Below are 23,073 nucleotides of genomic sequence, written 5' to 3'. Positions count from 1 at the left end.
GTATGGGATTAGAGATGAGAGAGATCAGGGAGCATTGAGAGAGTGTAGAGATCCAGAAAAGTGAGGTTTAATGAGCCAGAGGAAGGAAGGGCCAGGTCTTGAAGAGCATTATATATCTTGCTAGCTTAAAAGTGACTCTGATCCTGAGTCACTTATGCTCAGGATGCTGTGAGAACACTAGACGCAGAGACAAATTGAGTCTTTTGCATAATCCAGGTGAGAGCATGGGCCTTGAACTAAAAGAGATGGTGGGAAAAGAAGGTAGATTAAATGAACCAACATTTAGGAGGTAAGATTGGCTGTTGCCTGTTGGGTATTGATTTTATGTTGGAGGTGGAAGAGGAGTAAGGGTTAATACATGTCCTGGTTTCTTGCATGGAATACTGGATGGGTGATGGCATTATTCAGTGAAACAGAAAACAAAGGAAGAGGAAAAGGCTGGGGAAGAATGATTTCAGTTTAGGGCATGTTGAGTGCATTGAGATACTCAGATGAAGATACTCAGTAGGTGACTTAACTTTGATGTAAAGTCTGGAGTTGAGTGGGAGTGTCACAGAGTCGTCTACATCTCAATGGCAAGTAGTGGAGATCCCCCCAGGGGAGAGTATAGAGCAAGGAGGGTGGAGATGGGACACTGGCAAACACCAATACTTAAGGCACTGACAGAGGAAGTGGAGCCTGAGAAGGAGTGACCCAAGCAGGTAGGAAGAAAATCAGTAAGGCTTTTGGAAGCCGAGGGAGGTGTCACAGTAAAAGAAGCATTGGAACCTTAGCACCAGATTGCATCGATTAAGGAAGCAAGAAAAGTGAGGAATGAGAGATGGGTCAGCAGCAGCTGAAAGCAGCATGAGAAGTATTGATACTTTCCAATTCTTGTTCACCCAGGCACATCACAATATTCCATTCTAAGCATAATCTCTAGCTATATCAGGTTTTGCTGAACTTCCTGTTTCTTAACACACTGTCTTTTTTACAGTTTGGCACACAGTAAATAGAACAGGCAGCCTAACAAAGGGATTTTAATTTGTCGTTATATAGAATTTCTTGATTCTTCAGTGGTTGTCTGAGGACTCATTGTCTTATATCATCTAGAGGCCTTCTGCACCATCACCTTGCTTCTGTTGTGCACCTCCATCCATTTAGTAATGCCTCCTTATTGCTGGCTGGCCAGGGAAAGCCTTGCATGGTGCCCGGGGAATGTGCTTCTCGGTGGCCAGGAGGCCATACAGTCAACTTAAGAAACTCTCAAGGACTTCATGCTTGGTAGTTGTGTTTATGGATGTACTCTTGAGTGCCAGTAGAGATGATGAAAATGTTTGTGTTCATACTTCTAGACCTGGAATCACTTTTCTGACAATGAGGCAGAACGTGTTAAAATGATGGAGGAAGTGGAAAAACTTTGTGATCGGCTTGAACTAGCGAGGTATAACTGTAGAGCTGCTGTTAAAGTCTTCTTTTGGGCTTAGGATAAAATTTCATCCCCTTTTTTCCTTTAAGTTTACAGTGCTTGAATGAAACACTCACATCGTCTACAAAAGAAGTAGGAAAGGCTGCTCTGGAAAAACAGGTAATAGAAAAACATATCACTTCTACCTGTATTTAGCATTTAATTCTGCTTTAGTATTGCTTTCACCTCAGTGTTTCCCCACCTAACATGTAAGTTACTATAGGGGCAAAGAGTGTCTCATTTCTCTTTGGGTTGACTTAAATTGGATTTAAGTGTGTATAGTTGTTACCATATATAGTTTGATTTGTGGTTATCTAGCACATTAATCATAGATTTTTCAGGATCACTGTTAGAAAAAAATCATTGTGTTGACTATTCCTTGAGCATTTTTGTTGGATAATAACATTTAGAACCAAGAGATTTTTATTCTGTCTAGTCTACACCTTTTATTTTACAGATGAGGAAACAGGCCCAGAAATTCAATTCAGTGCAACAAGTGTTAGTACCTACCATATATAGCCCCGTGCCTAGGTGATTTGCTATTGCTGCCACAAAGGAGTTCAGGAACAGTTACGCTAAGGAGAAAAGGCCTAAGGACCAAAAGATGGAGGGCCCCCAGTAAATGCTGTAGGTTAGAGAGGAAGTGCCAACACCAGGTTGAGTGGTCAGGGAGGCTTAGTGAAGGGTTTGAGCCAGTTTTGAAGGACGACAGTGTTAAATGAAGGTCAGGGGAGCAGTGTAAAATACAGGTAGGAGTAGAAAGTTAGGGGAAGAAGAAGCGGGAGTTTAAGTTAGTTAAGAAGAGTAGAGCCAAATTAAGCAGGTTTTGAATACCAAGATGACCAGTTTCCATTACCACAGATCTTTGAGTAGCACAGGGTTAACATTGTGCTATTAATCTGGCATTTGTAGACAAGAGGCATTGGATGAGTGTGACTAGTGTAAGAATCTCACTGGAAGGACTTGGACTGTGAGTGATAATGGGAATCACTGAAATCTTTGGGACTTGGTGACTGGTTCTAAGGGATTGAAGTGGGGAAATGAGTCAGAGATGACTCCAAGATAGCAACTGACAGAGCAACATCATCAAGTAAAGATTTTTTTTTCCCTTGTGCATGTTTGAAGGTACACCGGAAGTGACAGTGTAAAAGGTAGAACTTCAAGATAAACCAAAGGCCACTTTGCTGTGCTTTTACCTTTTTGTAGAGAGTAAATAACATTATCTGCAAAAGAGTGGGTATGAGCTTTGAAATGGCCTTGTGGGTGAATAACCCAATGACTATAGACTTGACAAGTAGTGTCCAAGGCAAATAGAGATATGATAGGAATACAGGGTAGGTCAGGCCAAGGCTGGTTCTTGTTCCTCAAGCAGAGATATGCAGCCTGGAAGCCAGAGTGAAAAGGCTGACTGTGGTTTTGGGGCTGGCCTGGGGGGTGGTGTAGGCTCCCTGCCTGGATGATGCTGAGCATCGAGAACCACAAGTCAGCAAGGGAGTGTAGAGTAGTAAGATGTTTTAAGTCCCTGACTTACCTATGATATTTCTGTAGATAGAAGAAATAAATGAGCAAATTAGAAAAGAGAAAGAGGAAGCTGAGGCTCGTATGCGACAGGCATCTAAGAATGCAGAGAAATCAACTGGCGGAGGTGGAAATGGCAGTAAACACTGGTCAGAAGATGATCTGCAATTACTAATTAAAGCTGTGAATCTCTTCCCTGCTGGAACAAATTCAAGGTACTCGTTCTAATGAAACTTCTCTTCAACACATACTGGAGCCTAGGGATAATGTAGACACCCAAATAGCAGCACATTACAGCAAACTTCCAGAGACGTGCTTCGACCTGGACACTAAGTTCTGTGCAAAGTGTGAAAAGCATTTTGAACCTGCTAGTCTTAGCAGCTTATACCAACACACATATGTATATCCATACATACATCAGGATGCTTCATCAATTTCTCAGGAAATTAAGGATCATAAGACATAAACCTTGACTCTCATGTTGGCTTAGTCCATTGTGGTTTATAGTAGGCACTAGGTTTTGTGCTCCATAGTTTCTCTTTCAGTCTTAATCCTTCTTTGCTGTTTCCGACCTCAAACTGGAGCTCACTGCAGAGTCTGAGCTGAGAACTCAAAGAAACCTTAGAGATCCAGCCTCCCTTATTCTGTATATGAGGAAACTAAGGTTCTCTTTTCAGAATGATCTGTCTCCTTAAGTATGTGTCCAAATGGCAGTATACACAAATGTGTGCTTTTATTTCTGTTGATTTTTACACAGAATCAATAAGGTTTTGTACAAACTTGAAACCAAGATTATACACAGTTGATTTAAACATATGAAAAGCAAAAAACATAGTTCAGGCAATAGTAATAATTAGATCACCAATTTAGAGCTAATTCTTTAGATGTTATAGCTAACCCTTCTGCATTAAAAATGTGGGATCATTCTGGGTTTTGTTTGGGGTTTTTCGTTATTTTTGTATCGGTTGCTCTAGATGGGAAGTTATTGCTAATTACATGAACATACATTCTTCTTCTGGAGTCAAGAGAACCGCCAAAGATGTTATTGGCAAAGCAAAGAGTCTTCAAAAACTTGGTGAGTTAGTTTTGCCAAATCAATTTTTTTGCTACCTTGAATACATATTTTAAAAATAATCTATGCAATTTAATGAAAGACTAAATGAGATGATCTGTATTAAAGTTTTTTCCCCTTTTCAGACCCTCATCAAAAAGATGACATAAACAGAAAGGCTTTTGATAAGTTTAAAAAAGAACACGGTGTGGTGTGTCAAGCAGACAATGCAACACCTTCAGAACGATTTGAAGGTAATGAAATTTTATTTTTCTATGAGTAGAAAATGCTAACCATGTATCTGTGTGAGAGTATACAAGATCTACGGTCTACATTCAGAGTGAATGGAATGGAAAGCATTTAGCAGACTGAAAGGTATAAAGCGGATGTTTTCAGGACAGTTTTACATCAGCACCATTGAGAATTACAGTTCTTCCATTTCATATGCCATGAGGGGAGGGGTTGTGTTTGTTTAGTTCACCAGATTTTACAAATCAGTATTAAAGGATATTGGGACAATTGAAATTTGAATAAGGTCTGTAGACTAGATAATTTTTTATCAAGGTTGATTTCCTGATTTTGAAAAATACACTATAAGGAAAGGTCCTTGTCTTTAAGGGAAGACAGGAGTAAAGGGGCAGCATGCCTGCAGCTTACGTGGCTCAGAACAAGTTAGTTATACAGACACAGTTTGTTGTGCTGACATGTCTTGGGTGTTCTAGTTAATTTGATTATTCTGGACCAGTAGGTTTCAAATGCAAATTATGACTCAGAGGTGGGTCATGAAATCAGTTTAATGGATCATGAATAGAAAATATCAGAGAGCATTACATAAGTGGGTATTTGTGAAACTTTTGTTCATGTGTATAAGTGTCTGAGATGTGACATTTTTTTCCTTAATGTGAGTTGCTGACAAAACTTTGAAAAGTTCTCTTTCACTACATGCATTTGTGAGCCACCAGTCCTTTTCTCCCTAAACTAAGCTAATCTTGGATATGCTTTCCAGATCACAGTGCCAAATATATGTTTTGGGATTAACTGACAGCCTTGACTCCTCAGGATGACCTGTCCCTGTCTTAACAGTCCCACTTTTCCTGTATTCTTGGTCTGGTTCATTATCCCAAAATTTCAATTTGAAAATACTAGGAGAGACTTACAATGTTCTATAAAGAGGAAAAAATCATTCTGTGTTTGCAAGTTGCATTTGCAAAATTGGGTGACTTTTGTCTAGGCTGGGCATTATTTTGGCTCTTTTCAGAACGATAAGTAACAAAGCAGAAATTTCAGAACACTTGGAAGGCACTTCTAAAGGAGGTAATTCTCTTGCCCCTTACGCCATCCACAAAAATCAGACACATTCAGATATTACTGCGTTATTCTCAGCCCTTTCTTGTGGGACTAGTTTCCGTGCTGGAGGCAGACACTGATGGTTGTGCTTTCTGGCAGATGGGTGACCCTGTGAGGGCAGGAGTGATATGGTACTTGGGCCTGACTCCTTTACCTCTTCTTATGGATTTAATGGGCAGGTCCCTCTCTCTTCAACTGCTCCAGTAAACAGCAAGCTGGCCACATTTTTTGGAATAGTGATTTCTCATAGGAATTTTATATGTTTCATTCATTTTGGTATTGGGAAGTCCCTGGATCATAACAGCAGATAATAAGCAGCAGATAATAATTATATGTCAGTTCCATCTTTTTTCCAAGAGAGAGGAAATGAATTAAATCTATGGTGTTAAATGGGGCTTCAAACTAATAAAAGGAAATTCCACTAAGGGGTTCCTGGAATTTTAAAAGCTGATTTCAAAAAAAGCTTCAGTCTTTAATCCGTCTTCAAATACAAGTTCTCTGCCTTGTTGTAAGGTGTGTTGTTTTTCAACTTGTTCACTGTGTCTATGAGTATGTTTTTAATTGGGAAATAACTTAGATTTCTAGGCTTTACTTTGTACCTGATCTCACAGGTTACAATTTCAAGAGGTAGTCTCACTGCTGGTAGGATAGGTGCCACTGTGTTTTCACTGCATGATCTGAAATAACTAAGCTGTCAGTAATCCATTAACTTAGAATAACCAAATCATTTTAACCATTTTCACATTTTCATTTTCCTACAGAAGTGGGATGTATACTTCTTGCATCTTAGGAAGGAATATATTTGTTTCTGATACATGTATGAGGTGTTCTATCAAACATAAAGGTCTGGTTTAGTAGAGATGCACAGCGTAGGCTCCACAATATTTTAGTGGACGTGGTGACAGTGACACACTGGAAATGGAATCTAATCTCACCTTGGCTGTACATCATTGAAACCATGGGAGCTTGGCTTAGCTTTGTTAAACTTGTTTCTTCCAGTGTAAAATGAGAATGGTTTCCAGGCTCTCATCGAGCTAAAAGTGTTTAAGTAGGAGGCAGCTCTTGAACTATGCTATAAGGAACTAGATTTATCAGAAATCTTAAATGACTTGTGGTTGTGGTTTCGAACCCAGAAGTCCAACTGTGTATGTTAAATCTGATTTTTTTTTAAAAAGTCTGGTGAATATAAGATTAGATTGTGATAGACCAGAAATACAAAGCATATTGTGCTTTAAAGTCTCATATTTTTCTGGGATGTGAGCTATCTAAAGTTTTTTCCCTAATTAATACCTAGAGGTATATATGTGCATCTAATTTGGTCTGTTCAAGATTGCACATCACAGATTCAAATGGGCACTTACCAAGATGTGTACCAAAAGACTCATCTGGGAAGGTGTTCCAGGACAGTTTTCTATCAATTAGAATAAAATTTTCCAAACAAAATTTTTTCTTAAACAGGTCCATGCACAGATTTCACCCCTTGGACAACAGAAGAACAGAAGCTTTTGGAACAAGCTTTGAAAACGTACCCAGTAAATACACCTGAAAGATGGGAAAAAATAGCAGAAGCAGTGCCTGGCAGGACAAAGAAGGACTGCATGAAACGATATAAGGTTGTAGATCTTTAGTGTGTAGATTCCATTATCAATCATTTAAATTATGTTTTTGTGCTTATTCAATACCACAGTAGTCGTGGGGCCAATATTAGAAGTAACCAACCTTAGAAACGTTCTAGCTCTGGTAGTTACTAAAAAAAAAATCAACCTTTTCAGTAGATTTACCCCAGTTTGGATGTTTTACATACTTATACCAAACACTAGAAATGTCTGCAAATTCTGACAACTTCTCGGTGTAAGTAACATCTTATTCCCTTCCTAGGAACTTGTCGAAATGGTAAAAGCAAAGAAAGCTGCTCAAGAACAAGTGCTGAACGCAAGTAGAGGCAAGAAATGACTTATGACAATCTTTGTTGTGTGTGCATTTTTATAATAAAACTGAAAATACTGTACAAAATTTTATTCTTAAAACTATACTTAAAGTGTGTTGTTCCAGTATAATTTCTCAGAGATCTACCATTCATTGTGGTGGTCTTATTCTTTCAAAGTCTGAGATAGTATTTCATTCATATTTACCAGTATAGATGTTCATTTTTTTTCTTTAGGACTTGCAGGTCTCGGTTTTATAAATATATATGTTCAAAATATGTTTATTAGGAGCATTTTAATCATGAAGCCAGCACATGTTACTGCAAATCTGTTTAAAATCTGGTAGCTGCTCAATGGGACCTAAGGATTAAAAGAAAGGACAGTTACAACTAAAGAGAAGGAAAGTCCTTAGCCAACTTTCTGCATAGGAGAAAAGGAGCCAGGCTTACCAACAGCAGCAACAGCTGGACTCTTATCATAAATATATTTGGTACACACTTCTCGAATTATCTCAGCATTTACAGCCTGAAAAATTGAAGACACAAGCATTCAGAGCTTTTTGTAGTAGTGAAGACATTCTATACCTGGGACATTTTAGAGCTAAAGCAAGATTTATGATGTGTATCTCCAGGTGTTGTAACAAGCATCATTTTACACAAGACCCAATAGTATCTAAGGACTACTTACATCAATTCTTGCTTCAAGCTCAGGGATGGGAATTCTTCGATTATAGCATAACATTTGCCTACCAATATCTTCACAGATGGGAGTGGAACCTGTATTAAAGAAAAGGGAAAACTAAGTACTGGAACGTAAGTCAACCATGTGAAAATAGGACTTATGTGTTTAATTCTTTTACCATCAAGTTGCAGCAACATGTTTGTTTTCAGAAGATTCTTGGCTCGTGCAACTTCACTTTCAGTGACACTTGTACAGAGTCGCATCCTAAAAACCATTTGGAAAAATCAAATGTCAAAGTAGTTTGAAAATGTTATACGTTTCATGAGTTAATGACCTAAAAGAAAGAAAGGATGCTATATTCTATGTATTACACCACAATGTACAAGTGATTATGATTTCAATTTAGTAAAAAGTTTAAATTACTAATGATCCCAACAGTTAAGCAAAAGTTAAAATATTACTGATTATTTTCCTGGTAGTGTTAATTTCTCAAAAATGATATGGTTAGCAGAGATTCAATACAATATAAAAATAGGCTGACTGCATTTTGAGAAATGCTACAGTCATTTTGAAAATTCATGAATCCCCATCTGATAGGATCTGACTTGTTAGGGGATAGATAGGTCAGTGGGTCATTGGTTTCTCAAAAGAAACCAGTTGAGTCTAACTTAAACCTAATAATTAATGATTACACTCCAACTAGACTTAGAGAGATGTAAGCCATTTAAGAATGGTGGAGGAAAGGGACCAGAGCTAAATAAAAGTTTTCCAAGAAGCTTTGGGCCCTTCTGCCTGTCTCAAGGTACTAGTTTTGACTAAAACACTACATTTTTCTTTTAGCAATGGCAACTTCAGGTTCATTTTCATAACGCAGCCTTTCCAAGCCAGATAACTTTTAGAAATATTTCCTAGAATTCTAGTTGGCATTTAAACATTTTTAACTTTTAAGATATTCTTTCTGAAGTAATCTGCTTCTTAATGATTAAGAATTTTCTATACTATAAATCAGCTTCACATGAAACTTAGAAGAAATATCTGTGATCTTCAAAAACACAGCAGTAACTGCTACTACCTAAGTCTTGTTCTCTTAATAAAATGCTAATAACATCACCATAAAAAATTAATCAGCATCAACAGTGTAAAAAGAAACTAGTCTAAAGTGGGAATTCTAAGCATGATTTAAATTTTTTCTCACCATTCTTTCTGAACAACATGTAGCATGTCTGCAACAGTGGCTGGTTCACAAACCATATAGATTCCCCATAATCCTGTATCTGTGTAGGAAGTGTTGAAAGACTGGAAGCTATGGCAGAGGTTGCCATGACAGGTGAGCTGGGCCAGCTTGCTAGATAAATTCTGTAAGGGAAAAAAACTGTCCAAGAGAACTGTAGGTATACGTGTCCAAATTACCAGAAAGAAAAATGAGATGTGAAAATCGTGACTGCCTTAAAAGGCTGAGTTTCTCAGTTTTATCCAGCAGTATCTCAATAATAAAGCAAAAATTCACTGAAACTAAGAATTATAGTAATCTCACCAGCCCAATGCATCATCCCCAGAGAAATTCATAATGTTAAAGCAGTGAATCCTTGTAATTAATTTAGTAGCTGCACCCACTTCTAAAATAATACATATTGATGGACCTAGAGATTATCATACTAAGTGAAGTCAGTGATATCACTTACATGTGGAATCTAAAAAAAAAAAAAAGATACAAATGAACTTATTTACAAAACAGAAACAGACTCACAGACTTTGAAAACAAACTCATGGTTACCAAAGGGGAAACGTGGTTGGGGGAGGGATAAATTAGGAGTTTGGGATTAACATATACACACTACTGTGTATAAAATAACCAACAAGGAACCTACTGTATAGAACAGGGAACTCTACTCAATATTCTGTAATAACCTAAATGGGAAAAGAGTTTGAAAAAGAATGGATATATATGTGTATATATAACTGAATCACTTAGCTGTACATATGAAACTAACACAACATTGTAAATCAACTATACTCCAATATAAAATTAAAATTAAAAGGAAAAATCCAATCAGGCCAAAATTAAAATTAAAAATGGGTTGACCTCACAGGTTGTAGTTCAGGTATGTTTACAGGGTCCCTTGGTCAATCCAGCCCAGCATTCCACTTCTAGCAGTGATTGATGTGAGATATGGTTATGACTTCTAATTCTGTGTTCCAGCTTTGTTTAATAATCATTTATAACCATATCAACCAAAAAACTGAATAACCCATGCCAATATGCTTTGCCAACAACAACAAAAATTTAAAGTAAAAATAATTAGCTATTATCAACCCAATTTGTAGAGCTTTGGGCTGTTTGCTTAAAAAATTGAAATTATATTGCATGTGAAGCCTAAGATACTTATATGAAATGTATTTTCTCAAAATCTTTGAGTATAAATATATACACTTTGTATTTTGAAGTAATTTCAGACTACAGACTAGTAGCATAAATAGTACAAAGAATTTCCTTTATCCAAATCCCTTAACACCTGTTACTTTACCATTTTTTTTTTTTGCTTTATCATTCTCTTTAACATATTTTTCAATTGTTTGAGAGTACAGTGCAGATATCCTTTTTACCCCTGAATACTTTTTAATGTGCACTTCCGAAAAACAAGGAAATTTACCTCAGTACAATTATTAAAATTAGGATATTAACACTGATATATTACTATTAACAAATCCTTCTATCCTTATTCAAAATTTGCCAGTATGGCAAAAGAAAAAAATTGTTTTTTTCTGGCCCAGGATGCAATCCAGGATCAGTTTATATTTTAAGTCAAAATTCATACTACGAAGTTTCATCTTCTCATTTATTATGGAAATTTACTTTTAAAATCACTTACCATTCCTCCTCCAAAAGAGCGATCCCAGTTGCCAATCAGTGTGTTTGCAACCATGAGACAGATTGTATCTGGATGTGCCCAACCAACAGCTTCAACAGCTATTGCAAGATGTGCCAAAGGCATCTTGTCATCCCTCACTCGAATCTAGTTAGGATAAAGGATACAAAGCTCTAGTTAAGATTACCACTATAAAACATGCTTAACAAGAAACAAACTCACCAGCTCCATTAACTGCAAAGTTAAAATGCTCACCATGACACTCCTTTGTTTTTTAAACAATTAGGCCTCATTACACTGTATAGTCTAGAAGAATTTCACCAAAAGATCTCCACTTGAAATAATCCAGACACAGCCACCAGATAATTACCTGGTCAAAAAGCGATGCATTATTTCACTGGTAGAAATAATCTTTTGTCAGTCTGAATTTTTCTGACTCTCTAAATTTAAGCTAATCTTGACATAACAGGCTTATTTTTGTACTGCCAATGCTACAGTCTTATGCAATTGCCAACATCAGGCTTCTTTCCAGATACAACTATATGAGCATCATCCCTAATGTGGCAAACTAAGCTTCTAATGAGGCTTAAAGATACAGCTGACATGTAGCAGGTTCTCTACAAGTTCTGGCTTTAACAGCTACCCCCCAGAAATGTACTGTGGGCAGAACTTAGCCAAGAATAAACCTGATTAAAAGTCAAAATTTGAGGTGTTTTTAAAATAAAAGATTAACTTTTATGCCCTACAATAGGAAAATGGGCATAGTATCAAACAAAAAGCACAAAAAAACCAAATTATATTTTCCTTAAAACCTTACTTCCTTAGGAAAGAAAAATAGGTGGTTAAATATATGGAACAGGAAAGAATATGAACAACTGAGTCCATCCTCGGCTGGACTCCTTTGGCTTCTTCCATTTTACTGTTAGAAACAGGCACATTTGCTACACACATTCATAAATACAACACAAGAAACCCAAAGGGTTAAACACTAGCTTAGGAGGCTTGCCCTACCTCACTTCCTGTGAATTTGCAGGGAGGCAGAGCTGGTATTTCTCCTTTGTGTGTGGACAAAGAGTCACCAAAATGAAACTTTGCTAACTCAAGCAGTTCATCATGGGAAACCCCTAAATTGAAGGAAAATACGTTATATATCCAGTAGCAGTGCAATGTAAAGCACACAACGAACTGCCAATACTTCTGTTTACAATAAGCTCAAGGTGGTATAATGTGATACAGGTTACACATGGACTACTTGCTCTGACTAAAAGCCTTTTTAAGAGTAAGCTCACAGAGCACACTCTTTCCCTTGTTATAAGGCTTGGGGCTGCACAGCTTTCTCATTCTGAAGAACCATCACAGTTTTCATAACATACCAATGGATTCACAGATAAGGATAATAAGATAGCTTGAAAATACCATTTTCCATGCAGAATCATGTTATATTGAATAATTAAAACTCCTAGAATGCAAACTAGCAAGGAAAAGTCACCTTTCAATAAATTTTTTAAAGTAGAAAAGAATAACTATCATTTAAAGAAAGCTGGACACAAGATACGCTTCATTCTCTGTGCTCTGCTATCAAAATACAGGAACAAAATAACCTCATACAAATTTCTGAATAAATTCATAGCTATTCAAACACTCACTACTTGCCATCCAAAACTTAAGAGTTACTTAGATTCTATATCCCTTATTTTCCAAACTTGGGATCCAAACAGATTCAGTCAGTGAGAGATTCCTAAACTTACAAGACAAATTTAAACATGGGTAAGTGCCTTAAAAAATACCACAAGATTTTTTTTTTAATGAAACATTCTATTAGAACATAAAAGCACAACTTACACCCATATTTCCAAACAAATCTCTGGTATAAAACAAGACAGTGAATGATTACACACGTTTTCACAATCACTATGTAGGAGAGCCGCCTTAGATATCAATCCAGAGGGTGACAAAACAATAGGAAGACCCTGGTGATACAAGGATGACAAGCAGAGAGTGCAGAACCATGAACAGGCACACAGTTCTCAGCACTTAACAACCACTTCCACTGTTTTACTACCTTCACCTATAGCCCTCCTGGTTGGATGTTCCAGATATTCAGCTCCTGCCCCAGCACCACCTCTGCTTACTTCTATCCAAAAGGCAGGGGAGCCGGTAAATTTTATTTTTTTTAAATCAAGCTAACTCTGGCCTATTTCACTGAAGATGCCACTGTTGATAAGAAATATCATCACTTATGTATCAATAAGACAAAATGCTAATTAATCTAGGATAGGCCATTAATTAATTGTAAGATATCCCAACTCTGGTGATGTCAAAATGAACCAATGAACTATGATAAAACCCACTGCATCCATATGCCACCAACAATGGCAGAGACATTCCTGACAGCTTAGCTGCTGAGGCCCCATCCAACCAATAGTGTTCCCCTTTCCAAGGCAGTTTCAACTGTTGAACGCCAGCCATTTTAGAAACAATGTTACTAACTCAAGATAACTTCAGAGCACACTTATCTGCCACACAAAGGCAACATGTTTTAAGATATTTAACCCTCATTTTCATCTTCTCCATTATTCCCAAGTAATGAGCCTAAAGTCTATCCAGGGCAACTAGAATTTTAATTTATTGTCATTTCTAAAGAGAGAAAAATTTACACAAAAGAACATTCCATGTATCTTCACTTTGTCCTAAAAAGAGAAAGAGAACACAAAACTGGAAACCAATAAAATGTACAATTTGCCTAAATTCAGATTACCAGGAAATCTAGCAAAATCTAATGTGAATTTTCTTTCATTCACTGGCTTCAAACATGTTCTCACAAGGAAGCCTTGTCCTGATGCCACTTGCATGTTCAGATTCCCATTAAATATTCTCCTAATCCCCTATATACTTCCCCTTTTCAGTAACTAGCAGATCTTACTGAAAGAACGAACAAATCAAAGAATGAATAAACAACGTAACATACTCATACCACGCCTGACCAAGGATGAAGCTGGTTCTCAAGAAAATTAAAATCTCAAGAGATTCCCAAACCGTAGAACACCATCTTCCAAGTCTCATTATCTCCCAGTTCACTCATTTGCCCTTTTCTTACAAGGAAATTCCATTATGTGTGCACACTTACATATTGGAGGGTCACTACATTTTCCCACTGAAAAACTCTATTGGGCTTCCCTGGTGGCCAGTGGTTAAGAATCCGCCTGCCAACGCAGGGGACACGGGTTTGCGCCCTGGTCCGGGAAGATCCCATATGTTGAAGAGCAACTAAGCCCGTGTGCCACAACTACTGAGCCGGCGCTCTGGAGCCCGCGAGCCACAACTACTGAGCCTGCGTGCCTAGAGCCCATGCTCCGCAACAAGAGAAGCCACCGCAATGAGAAACCCGTACACTGCAACGAAGAGTGGCCCCCGCTCGCCGCAACGAGAGGAAGCCCGCGTGCAGCAACTAAGACCCAACACAGCCAAAAATAAATAAAAATTAAAAGAAAAAACTCTACTAAAGGGAAGACAGAGGAAAAGTCTGGTTCCAGGGCTCCATACTGCCCTTACCCAGCACATGTAACAATCTGCTCTCTAAATAAAACCTCTAAAGACATCTGCCAATAGGATCAAACTGATAAGTACATCACTCTGTGTTTAAAACAGTCACAGAAACTTAAACTAACCTCCAGCAGCAGCAAGTACTATTCTTGGCCCCTTATAATGTGTGGTTATATAATCCACTAAGTCCTTACGATTTATAGACCTGTAAGTGGAGTAAGAAAAGCAATATTAAAAGGAAATTTAAAAGCACAGATCCTCACATAATGTACCTGAAATTAAATTGGACCTTAAAGGTATTCTAAGTTAAATGCAGTCAGAAATAGGATATATGCAACAAGTATCAAAGTATATATCAAAAAAAAAAAAAGATTTAATACCATCACTTGTTTATTCCAGAAGTAGCTACAAACCCAGACACCTGGGAGTTAGGTGGGGCTAAAGTGTAGCTTAAGTACAATTTCATTCAGATTACTGGGGGTAAAAAATTACTTTCTGAAACATACTTTTTGAATGTGAATGTTAATTTTCACAATTCAAATTTTTTCTCAAAAAAAAAAAATCTGAGAATTATACCTACTTGATATTTTCAGTTGGTCCCAAAATTGTCCGTCCAAGTGCAGTATTTTGATAAGCTGTGGCATGAAGATAATCAAAAACAACTTCTTGTAAATTGGTTTCAACTTCCTGCATCTCTCTAAGGATTACTCCACGTTCACGTTCAATCTCTGCTTCTCCCAATGTGCTGTTTTGTATTATATCAGCAAGAATTTCTACAGCTTATTGAAAATAAAACACAAGAAGAAACACTAAAATCTTAAATTTTCACTATTTAAAATCTATTAAATTAGCATCAGAAACAATGATAGTGACCATCACTCAATATTGACTAAATGATTAAACTGAGAAGAAATAAATGTTTCTATAATTTGATATACCTAGAAGGACTAAATTAAAATGAGAAATGCAATCCCCTGTGGTACAGATGAACTTGAAGAAGACTAAATTTGCCAGAAGTCCCCACAAGACTTGTAAAATGACTGCCTACAACCACTTCAGAACGGTCATGGAAATCTGCATATAACTGTATATTGTTCTCTGTGACAATGGTAAGGAGAAAATTATCTATCTACTCAGAGCACACAGGTACACACAGAGAGCCGACATCACCCAAATAGTTACTACCCAAGATCCCACAGCAACGAGGCTACTATATTAAGAAGCCAAGAACCATCGTAATCTAATATATACCCCCAATGAACCACTTACAGAATTAGTGTCCTCTCAAATATCTTTCCCCACTTAACTCCAGTTAATGGTCAATGTTGGTTAGATTCTGGTCAATGTTGGTTAGATTCTGACCATTAATTAGTAAAGTCACTGATAAATGATGATCCAACAGAGCTGGAGCAGTTAACATTTGAAAAAAAGGATAGGTACCCTAAAAGAGATAACATGACTATCAAAGGATTAAAAGTTACCCTTGGAAAAACTGATAAAACCCTCAAGTATTTATACAAAAATGACCCTAATTTGCAAAAAGCCACAAGTGAACTAAAGGATTTATCATGCTATTAAGCAATTTTATCAGAAAAAGTACATACTTCTCCAAAAAAGGAAAACCTAAACTATCCTTGAAGAATTAGTATATAGTTGCAATCACAATCTAAATTTTAGTCAATATAAAACAAATTTATAAACTTTAGTTTCATTTTGTTACTCTGCTGTAAATTTCTGTTCCTTGTTTTAAGTTCACTTTAAGGTGACTTGTCTCAGAAGCAATAATGTTCAAATACCAAGGACCTCCTGTAATTAATTACCTCTACAGACTACCCAACATGACAAAACAGACTGCTAGAATAGGCTGGGACCGAGATCCTGGGCAAAAAGAAAAAATTATCTGTAAAACCATCTCTCTAACACAATGTTGTAAATCAACTATGCTCCAATAAAATTTAAAAACAAAAACAAACAAAAAAAACCTATCTGTCCCGACAAGAGAAATAAAGGCCCAGGTGGGTAAGGAAGAGCCCAAAGACAGGTGGGAGGACAAGGGATCCTGTGTGAAGACCCCCCTTTATGTGGAAGTAGTAGTCTAGATTGGTACCTTCTAAAGTGGGGATTCATATTTCCCAATATTTATGTTTTACTCAGAATCTCCTCTCTTTCTAATGTATATGTAACACTGTATATATTAGTACAGCAGTACATGTATTTAATTTATACATATACCTATATTGAGGATATACGTTCAAGTCTCTTACTGATAAGAATGGATGATCATAAAAGTTTGAAGACCACTTGTCTAAGCATCTAATTATTACCTCACACACCAGGTTTCACCCAACTGAGAGTATAAAAGCCTCAAGCAAATTCCCAAAGTGGGATCTGCCTCAGAGAGCACTTCCATTTTGGATTCCTCAAAGAGCGCCTCTCTTTTCCATTTCCACTCCCACTAACAGGGACTCTGTCCTTCCCAGCCAGAAGCCAGAAAGAAAAAAAAAAAGGTCTTCTAAATTCTCTCTTCCTTTCTCTAGTCCTCTTTTTTGCTTTCTTTGCTGTTCTCTGTGTAAATAAAGGAGAGAAACAGGCTAGAATCAACAGTCCTTTAAAGTAGCCTGGCCTAGCCCTTTGTTCTTAGTGCCTAACTAGTCCTGGGGCAAAAACTATTTCTACGGAAATCATTAAGAATCTAACCAATGTTTTTTGCAATTCAAACTAACACACCCTCCACTGTTTTCATTTTCATTGGTTTTAATGCACAAGTTAGGCTACCATGTTATGAAAATTTTACTTTATTTATTTGCAGGTGGTAGGTGTTTTGTTTTGTTGTTTTGACAAAGCAACCGGACACAGTGAATCTGAGTGAGAAGACACGCATTTGAGTCCACAGTAAGCCACTAAGTTATGTGATCCGGGGAAAGTCACAGTCTGGGCTGCGCCTCAATTTCCACAACTGCACAGTGGAGACACTTATCTGATTACTATGCTGATCAAATGAGATGATATATACACAAATTACATATATACAAAGGTACTTGTGTAAAGTGGCATTCAAACATTATTAATGAAAGCCTATTAGGAATCCAAAATTTCAAAGTAATGAAATTAACTACAACTATACAAGGACCTTAAAGATTAATAGTCTCACCAATTAGCACTAAAACTGCTACATTTTTTCATTAATTCTCCTACTGGGAAAATGTTTTGTGTAATAACTTTCCCTTAAGATATCCAAAACACTCTACAACATGGTAACTACAAAAAATAGTTATGCTGTCAGAATAATTATTTTACTTCTACAAAATAAAAATAAAATCTATTTTATTTTATTGCTATGAAAACAATCATCAATAATCTTTTAAGTGAACACTTGCTTATTCTGCTTCAGAGTTTTTGTAACAAAAAAGGAATAAAAAAATTGCTCCTAGTCAGAGCAATTAGGCAAGAAAAAGAAATCAAAGGCATCCAAATTGGAAAGGAAGAAGTAAAACTATCACTATTTGCAGATGACATGATATTACATATAAAAAACACTAAAGACTCCATCAAATAAACTGTTAGGACTAATAAACGAATTCAGTGAAGCTGTAGGATACAAAGTCAATAAGCAAAAATCTGTTATGTTCCTATACACTAATAATGAACTATCAGCAAGAGAAAATAAGAAGTAATCCCATTTACAATTGCATCAAAAGGAATAAAATACTTAGGAATAAATTTAATCGAGGAAAACTACAAGACATTAATGAAAGAAAACAACACAAGGAAATGGAAAGATAGTCCACACTCATGGATTAGAAGAATTAATGTTGTTAAAATGTCCAAGCTACCAAAAGCAATATACAGACTCAATGCAATCCCTATCAAAATTCCAATGGCAGGCTTCCCTGGTGGCACAGTGGTTGAGAGTCTGCCTGCTGATGCAGGGGACACGGGTTCATGCCCCGGTCCGGGAAGATCCCACATGCCGCGGAGCGGCTGGGCCCATGAGCCATGGCCGCTGAGCCTGCGCGTCCGGAGCCTGTGCTCCGCAACGGGAGAGGCCACAACAGTGAGAGGCCCGCGTACCGCAAAAAAAAAAAAAAATTCCAATGGCATTTTTCACAGAAATATAATGAACAATCCTAAAATTTGTATGGAACCACAAAAGACCCCAAATAGCCAAAGCAATCTTGAGAAAGAAGAACAAAGCTGAAAGCATCATGCTCCCTGATTTCAAACATTACAAAGAACAGTAATCAAATCAGTATGATACATAAAACCAGGTACTGAATCAGTGGAACACAACAGAGAGCCCAGAATAAACCCAAGCATATATGATCAATTAATTTACAACAAAGATCCAAAAATATACAACAAGGAAAGGATAGTCTCTTCAATAAATGGTGTGGGAAAATCGGCCACATGGAAAAGAATGAAATTGGACACCTATTATACACAAAAATTAACTCAAAATTAATTAAAGGCTTGAACAGAAGGCCTGAAACCATAAAACTGCTAGAAGAAAACTGAGGAAGTAGTAAGCTCCTTGACATAAGTCTTGGTGATGATTTTTTGAACCTGACATCAAAAGCAAAAATGAACAAGTAGAACTACATCAAACTAAAAAGCTTCTGCACATCAACAAAATGAAAATGCAACCTCCTGAATGGAAGACGATATTTGCAAATCATATATCTGATAAGGGGCGAATATACAAAATATATGAAGAACCCACAGAAACCAACAGGAAGAAAACAAACAATCAGATTAAAAGATGGGCAGAAGATCTAAATAAACATTTTTCCAAAGAAGACACACAGATGGCCAACAGGTACATGAAAAGATTCTCAACATCATTAATCATCAGGAAAGTGCAAATCAAAATGACAATGAGATATCACCCCATAACTGTCAGAATGGCTACTATCAAAAAGACTAGAGACAAGGGTTAGCAAGGATGTGGAGAAAAGGAAACCCTTTTACACTGTTGGTGGGAATGTAAACTGGTGCAGCCACGATAGAAAACAACATGGAATTTCCTTAAAAAATTAAAAATAGAACTACCATACAATCCAGCAATTCCACTTCTGCACATTTATCCAAAGAAACAAAAACACTAACTTGAAAAGGCCTACCTCTGTGTTCACTGCATTATGTACAACAGCCAAGATACGGAAACAAGCTAGGTGTTCATCAATGAGTGAATGGATAAAGAAGTTGTGATACACAAATACACACTCACATACAAAGAGTATGTGAGTAATTTTAATTACTCAGCCATAAAAAAGAATGAAATCTTGCCACTTGCAATGGCGTGGATGAACTTCAATGGCATTATGCTAAGCGAAAAAGTCAGACAGAGAAATAACAAATATCATATGATCTCTCTTATATGTGGGGAAAAAAAAGTCGAAAACAAAAAAACACCCAAGCTCATAGATACAGAGAACAGACTGATCATTGCTGGGGCGGGGGGTGGGGGATCGGTGATCTGTATTGGGTTTTTGTGGGGTTTTTTAGTTTAAATAAATTGAATTTTGAAAAAAATTAATGGAAAGGACAGTAAGAAAGAAGTGCACTCCAGGATGAGGAACCAGAATGTGCAAATGCAATAAAGAAGCAAGCAAGTTTTGTTCAAAAACAAAGCCCAGCAGTCAGTAGATAGAAAATCTGTTCTGACTTGTAGAAATAAAATATTCAGATAACAGGATAGAGAAAAAAACAAAACAAAAAGTAGGCAGTAAAAGTAAACAAATAATAAAACAATTAAAAATAGTTCACTACACAGGTATGGCTCTGGAGGAAGTAATATTTGAATCAAGTGTTAGGGCCTGGTTTGCACAAGTCCTGCAGCCTACAAATATTTTTATCGTTTCTCATATTTGGAGGAAAAAATAAAAACAGGTGCCCCCTCAATCAAAGTCTGGTTCATTTTTTTCATTTTCTTTCTCAACAAACATAATGTAAACAGCACTAAATCATTTCTGAATTCCTGTGGAAATTACATATCTGCAGTATAAATAATAACAATACCTCTTGGCAAATCTTTAGAGAATGCTTTGGCATAATATACAGTCTGCTCCCTGGAAGTATAGGCGTTGAGATGAGCACCCATGTTTTCAATCTCAAGTTCCAGATCTAACTGGGATCTCTTTTTGGTGCCCTGAAATAAAAGAGGAAAAAAAAAATTATGACCTCTTCCTTTATCCCTCATCTGCTCTAAACACTTCAGACAATGAATATGAGGACATAAGCCTATGTAAGGACCAAATTTGGTTTCTAAAGTACATCAGGCTTCAGAAATAGTGGCGTATGTTCAAATGACCCTTACATCCCAAGAGAAAATCCTTGTTTCGCTCTACAGAGCAATTATCAGTAATTATTTCAGGTAATTATCCTGAAAAAAAGATTTTAAAAGTAAAACATGCTATACTATTATAGTTCTCCTTACCTGAGAATGAGATTGTGTTTACTGCCTCTTAAAGAAAATGCATTAAAAAAAAAAGTCTTACAACTTGCCTTGAAAGCCATATGCTCCAGAAAGTGAGCTGTTCCATTATTCTTCTCATTTTCATATCTACTTCCAGCATCAATCCAGAGCCCAACCTTAATGCAATCAAGTAAGAATTAAATAAGACAACATCTTCTTTTGAGGGGACGGGGTAGGGGTAGGGGGCAGTCTTCTTCCTTTTTCTGACAAATGCTTTCCAGCCTTAACATTAAAGTCTTCTTGAGTGGACTGACAGTAAGGTCCTATGAACTGAGATTTAAAATTTTTGGTCATCAGGCTACTGCTGGGTGCCACAAATACCTACTTGCCAGCTTTACTGAGGACCCAGAGTCTTAGCCCAATGTGTTACTACACTCAATTAACAAGTATAGTGTAAAGAACATCAGAGACTGTCAGAAAATCTAGGTTCAAATCCTGGTTCTGTCATGTATTAGCTGTGTGACCTTGGACAAAACCATTTAACTTCTCTGATCTTGTTTTTCAACTGTAAAATGGATATGATGATCCCTGCTACAAAGAACTATTTTGAAGATCAAATAAGACAATATATGTAAAAACATTTGGCACAGAGTAGTCCAGCAAATATATCTCTCTCATTATTATCAACACTACATGACACAACAGGCTACAAGAACCAGATGTAGACACTCGTGTGGTATGGAAGTATCACAGGAAGAGATTCACAAGTGACAGTCACTTGTCAAGGCAAAATAATTGCTGCTACTTTCAACCACCTGCCAACCAACTGAAAAGCTTAAATTAAAATCAACAGTTTGCTCTCTTGCCTAATGAGGGGTCAAACTAAATCACTTACTGTGCATGTTGAGAGCCCAGAGTCTTCAGAGGCCACTCTGAGTCCATTCTCCAAACAGGTTACGTGAGTTTCAGGGACATTCAGAACAACTTGTGTAGCAGCCTGTGTACTTCTCAATCTGTTTCCTCCAAAATATAGTGACTGGTTGGGGATGGAGGGAAGAAGCAAAACATATCACTATTCTAATATGAAATGTTGATTAGAAAACCAAATCTATCCCAAAGAGACTCTATAAAGTACTCTTTCCTCCTTAACTTTTATTCCACTGAGACCCACCCCTTGGCTGGCCTATGTTGAGAACATTCCTCAACCAACCACTTTCCTAAAGCCAGCAACATGTCTACATATGCCCTTTCCTTACGGCAAATAAACAGTTATGATAATTATCCTGAAAGAAACTACTTTTATCTCAATACTTCTCCTAGAAATGTTTAATATTCACCATAGAGGGCAGAAGCGGGGGTTGGTGAATGGGGAAAGCCAAGAAAGGGAGCGAAAAATATAAAAATACCCATACACAACGTAGAAATGCTTAAGGTTTCCACCGTTTAAGAAAAGCAGTTTTTAAAAAGCCAGAAAAAGAGAAGGCAGGAAGAAGGGCAGGTGCTCAAGATATACTCTGGCTGACTGACTTGTTGCCTATGGACTATTCGCCCGTCCCCATCTTTTCTTTTCCTCTAGACAAAGCTAGTCTTGCACGAGAAATATACATATACAGACAAACTTTTCCTTTAGCTACCCCCTGGTTCACGGGAAGCAGAGTTGATGATGAAGACGATAAGTTTTAAGAAAAAAGAGAACTCGGGGCGGGCGGGGTGGGGTCCTCACTTTTTAATTTCCCCCAATGGCAACCACTGCGATTTTAGTGATCAACACGCACTCTTCATAATGACTCCCGAGTGACTAGGGCAGGGGGTCGGTAAACCAGGGTCATGCCAGACGTCACTGGCGGGTCACGCGCTGCGGGGTACCAAAGCCAGACCAGCGCCGGCGGGAGATAAGCGTCCCCGGACGCCTGATGCCCCACGAGTCCCGGCTGGGAAGGCCCGACCCGCCGTTGGGGGGGCGGGGTGTGGATCCGACGCCCGCGGCCCGGCCGGGCGCCCGACACTCAGGCTCGCCGCGCGGAGTTCTGCGGGAGAGGCCCGGCCTAGCCTGGTCCCGGCGGCACCCAAACAAGTGGAGGGAAGCTCACCCGCCCGGCAGCACCTCCGGCCAGGAGCCTCTCGGTGAAACCGCAGAGCCTCCGCCGCACCGCAGGGAACAGCGCCGCTCGGGCCGCCGCCGCCATCATCTTCCCTCGGGCCTGTGCGAAGGATGTGCTTCCGGGATCGTGACCTGAGGTCCCAGACGAGAGGGCGGGCCCCACCAAGTGGCCATGATG

At 37.9% G+C, this 23,073-nt stretch overlaps 2 protein-coding genes across 4 annotated transcripts in view; one reads left to right on the top strand and one right to left on the bottom strand.

Moving 5' to 3' along the window:
- DNAJC2 (DnaJ heat shock protein family (Hsp40) member C2) overlaps window positions 1–7,395 on the top strand; it is a 28,221-nt gene extending 20,826 nt beyond the window's left edge. For all 3 annotated transcript variants that reach the window (XM_027123827.1, XM_027123826.1, XM_027123828.1), the window contains 7 exons: window positions 1,335–1,423; window positions 1,498–1,567; window positions 2,996–3,180; window positions 3,940–4,040; window positions 4,163–4,270; window positions 6,822–6,976; window positions 7,242–7,395. In XM_027123827.1, the coding sequence (XP_026979628.1) occupies window positions 1,335–1,423; window positions 1,498–1,567; window positions 2,996–3,180; window positions 3,940–4,040; window positions 4,163–4,270; window positions 6,822–6,976; window positions 7,242–7,316 (783 nt within the window). In that variant the 3' untranslated portion in view covers window positions 7,317–7,395. The remainder of the gene's footprint in view (window positions 1–1,334; window positions 1,424–1,497; window positions 1,568–2,995; window positions 3,181–3,939; window positions 4,041–4,162; window positions 4,271–6,821; window positions 6,977–7,241) is intronic.
- PMPCB (peptidase, mitochondrial processing subunit beta) lies at window positions 7,329–23,015 on the bottom strand. Its single transcript, XM_027123829.1, has 13 exons — window positions 22,885–23,015; window positions 21,690–21,830; window positions 20,884–20,970; window positions 20,398–20,527; window positions 14,960–15,158; window positions 14,505–14,584; window positions 11,848–11,960; window positions 10,840–10,983; window positions 9,165–9,325; window positions 8,148–8,233; window positions 7,976–8,064; window positions 7,738–7,813; window positions 7,329–7,648 (listed from the first exon to the last, which is right to left on the bottom strand). Exons 1-13 carry the CDS (start codon window positions 22,981–22,983, stop codon window positions 7,584–7,586), a joined length of 1,470 nt encoding a protein of 489 aa, XP_026979630.1. The 5' UTR covers window positions 22,984–23,015; the 3' UTR covers window positions 7,329–7,583.
- Between the last annotated feature and the right edge of the window lie 58 nt (window positions 23,016–23,073).

The sequence above is a fragment of the Aethalodelphis obliquidens genome, unplaced genomic scaffold (assembly GCF_003676395.1).
Source record: "Aethalodelphis obliquidens isolate GAN/ISIS:26980383/991018 unplaced genomic scaffold, ASM367639v1 scaffold27, whole genome shotgun sequence".
NCBI classification, from domain to species: Eukaryota; Metazoa; Chordata; class Mammalia; order Artiodactyla; family Delphinidae; genus Aethalodelphis; species Aethalodelphis obliquidens.
The sequence above is the reverse complement of the archived record's forward strand: the minus strand, read 5'-3'. Positions and strand labels throughout refer to the sequence as shown.

Bases quoted from the DNA above. Each gene is read 5' to 3' on its own strand.
- PMPCB (XM_027123829.1), bottom strand. From the start codon at position 22,983: ATGATGGCGGCGGCGGCCCGAGCGGCGCTGTTCCCTGCGGTGCGGCGG. The intron at 10,984-11,847 runs GTAGGGCAAGCC...TATCCTAACTAG, and splicing joins GCAAATTCACAGGAAGTGAG to ATTCGAGTGAGGGATGACAA. The intron at 8,234-9,164 runs GTGAGAAAAAAT...AATGGTTTTTAG, and splicing joins CATGTTGTTCAGAAAGAATG to GATGCGACTCTGTACAAGTG.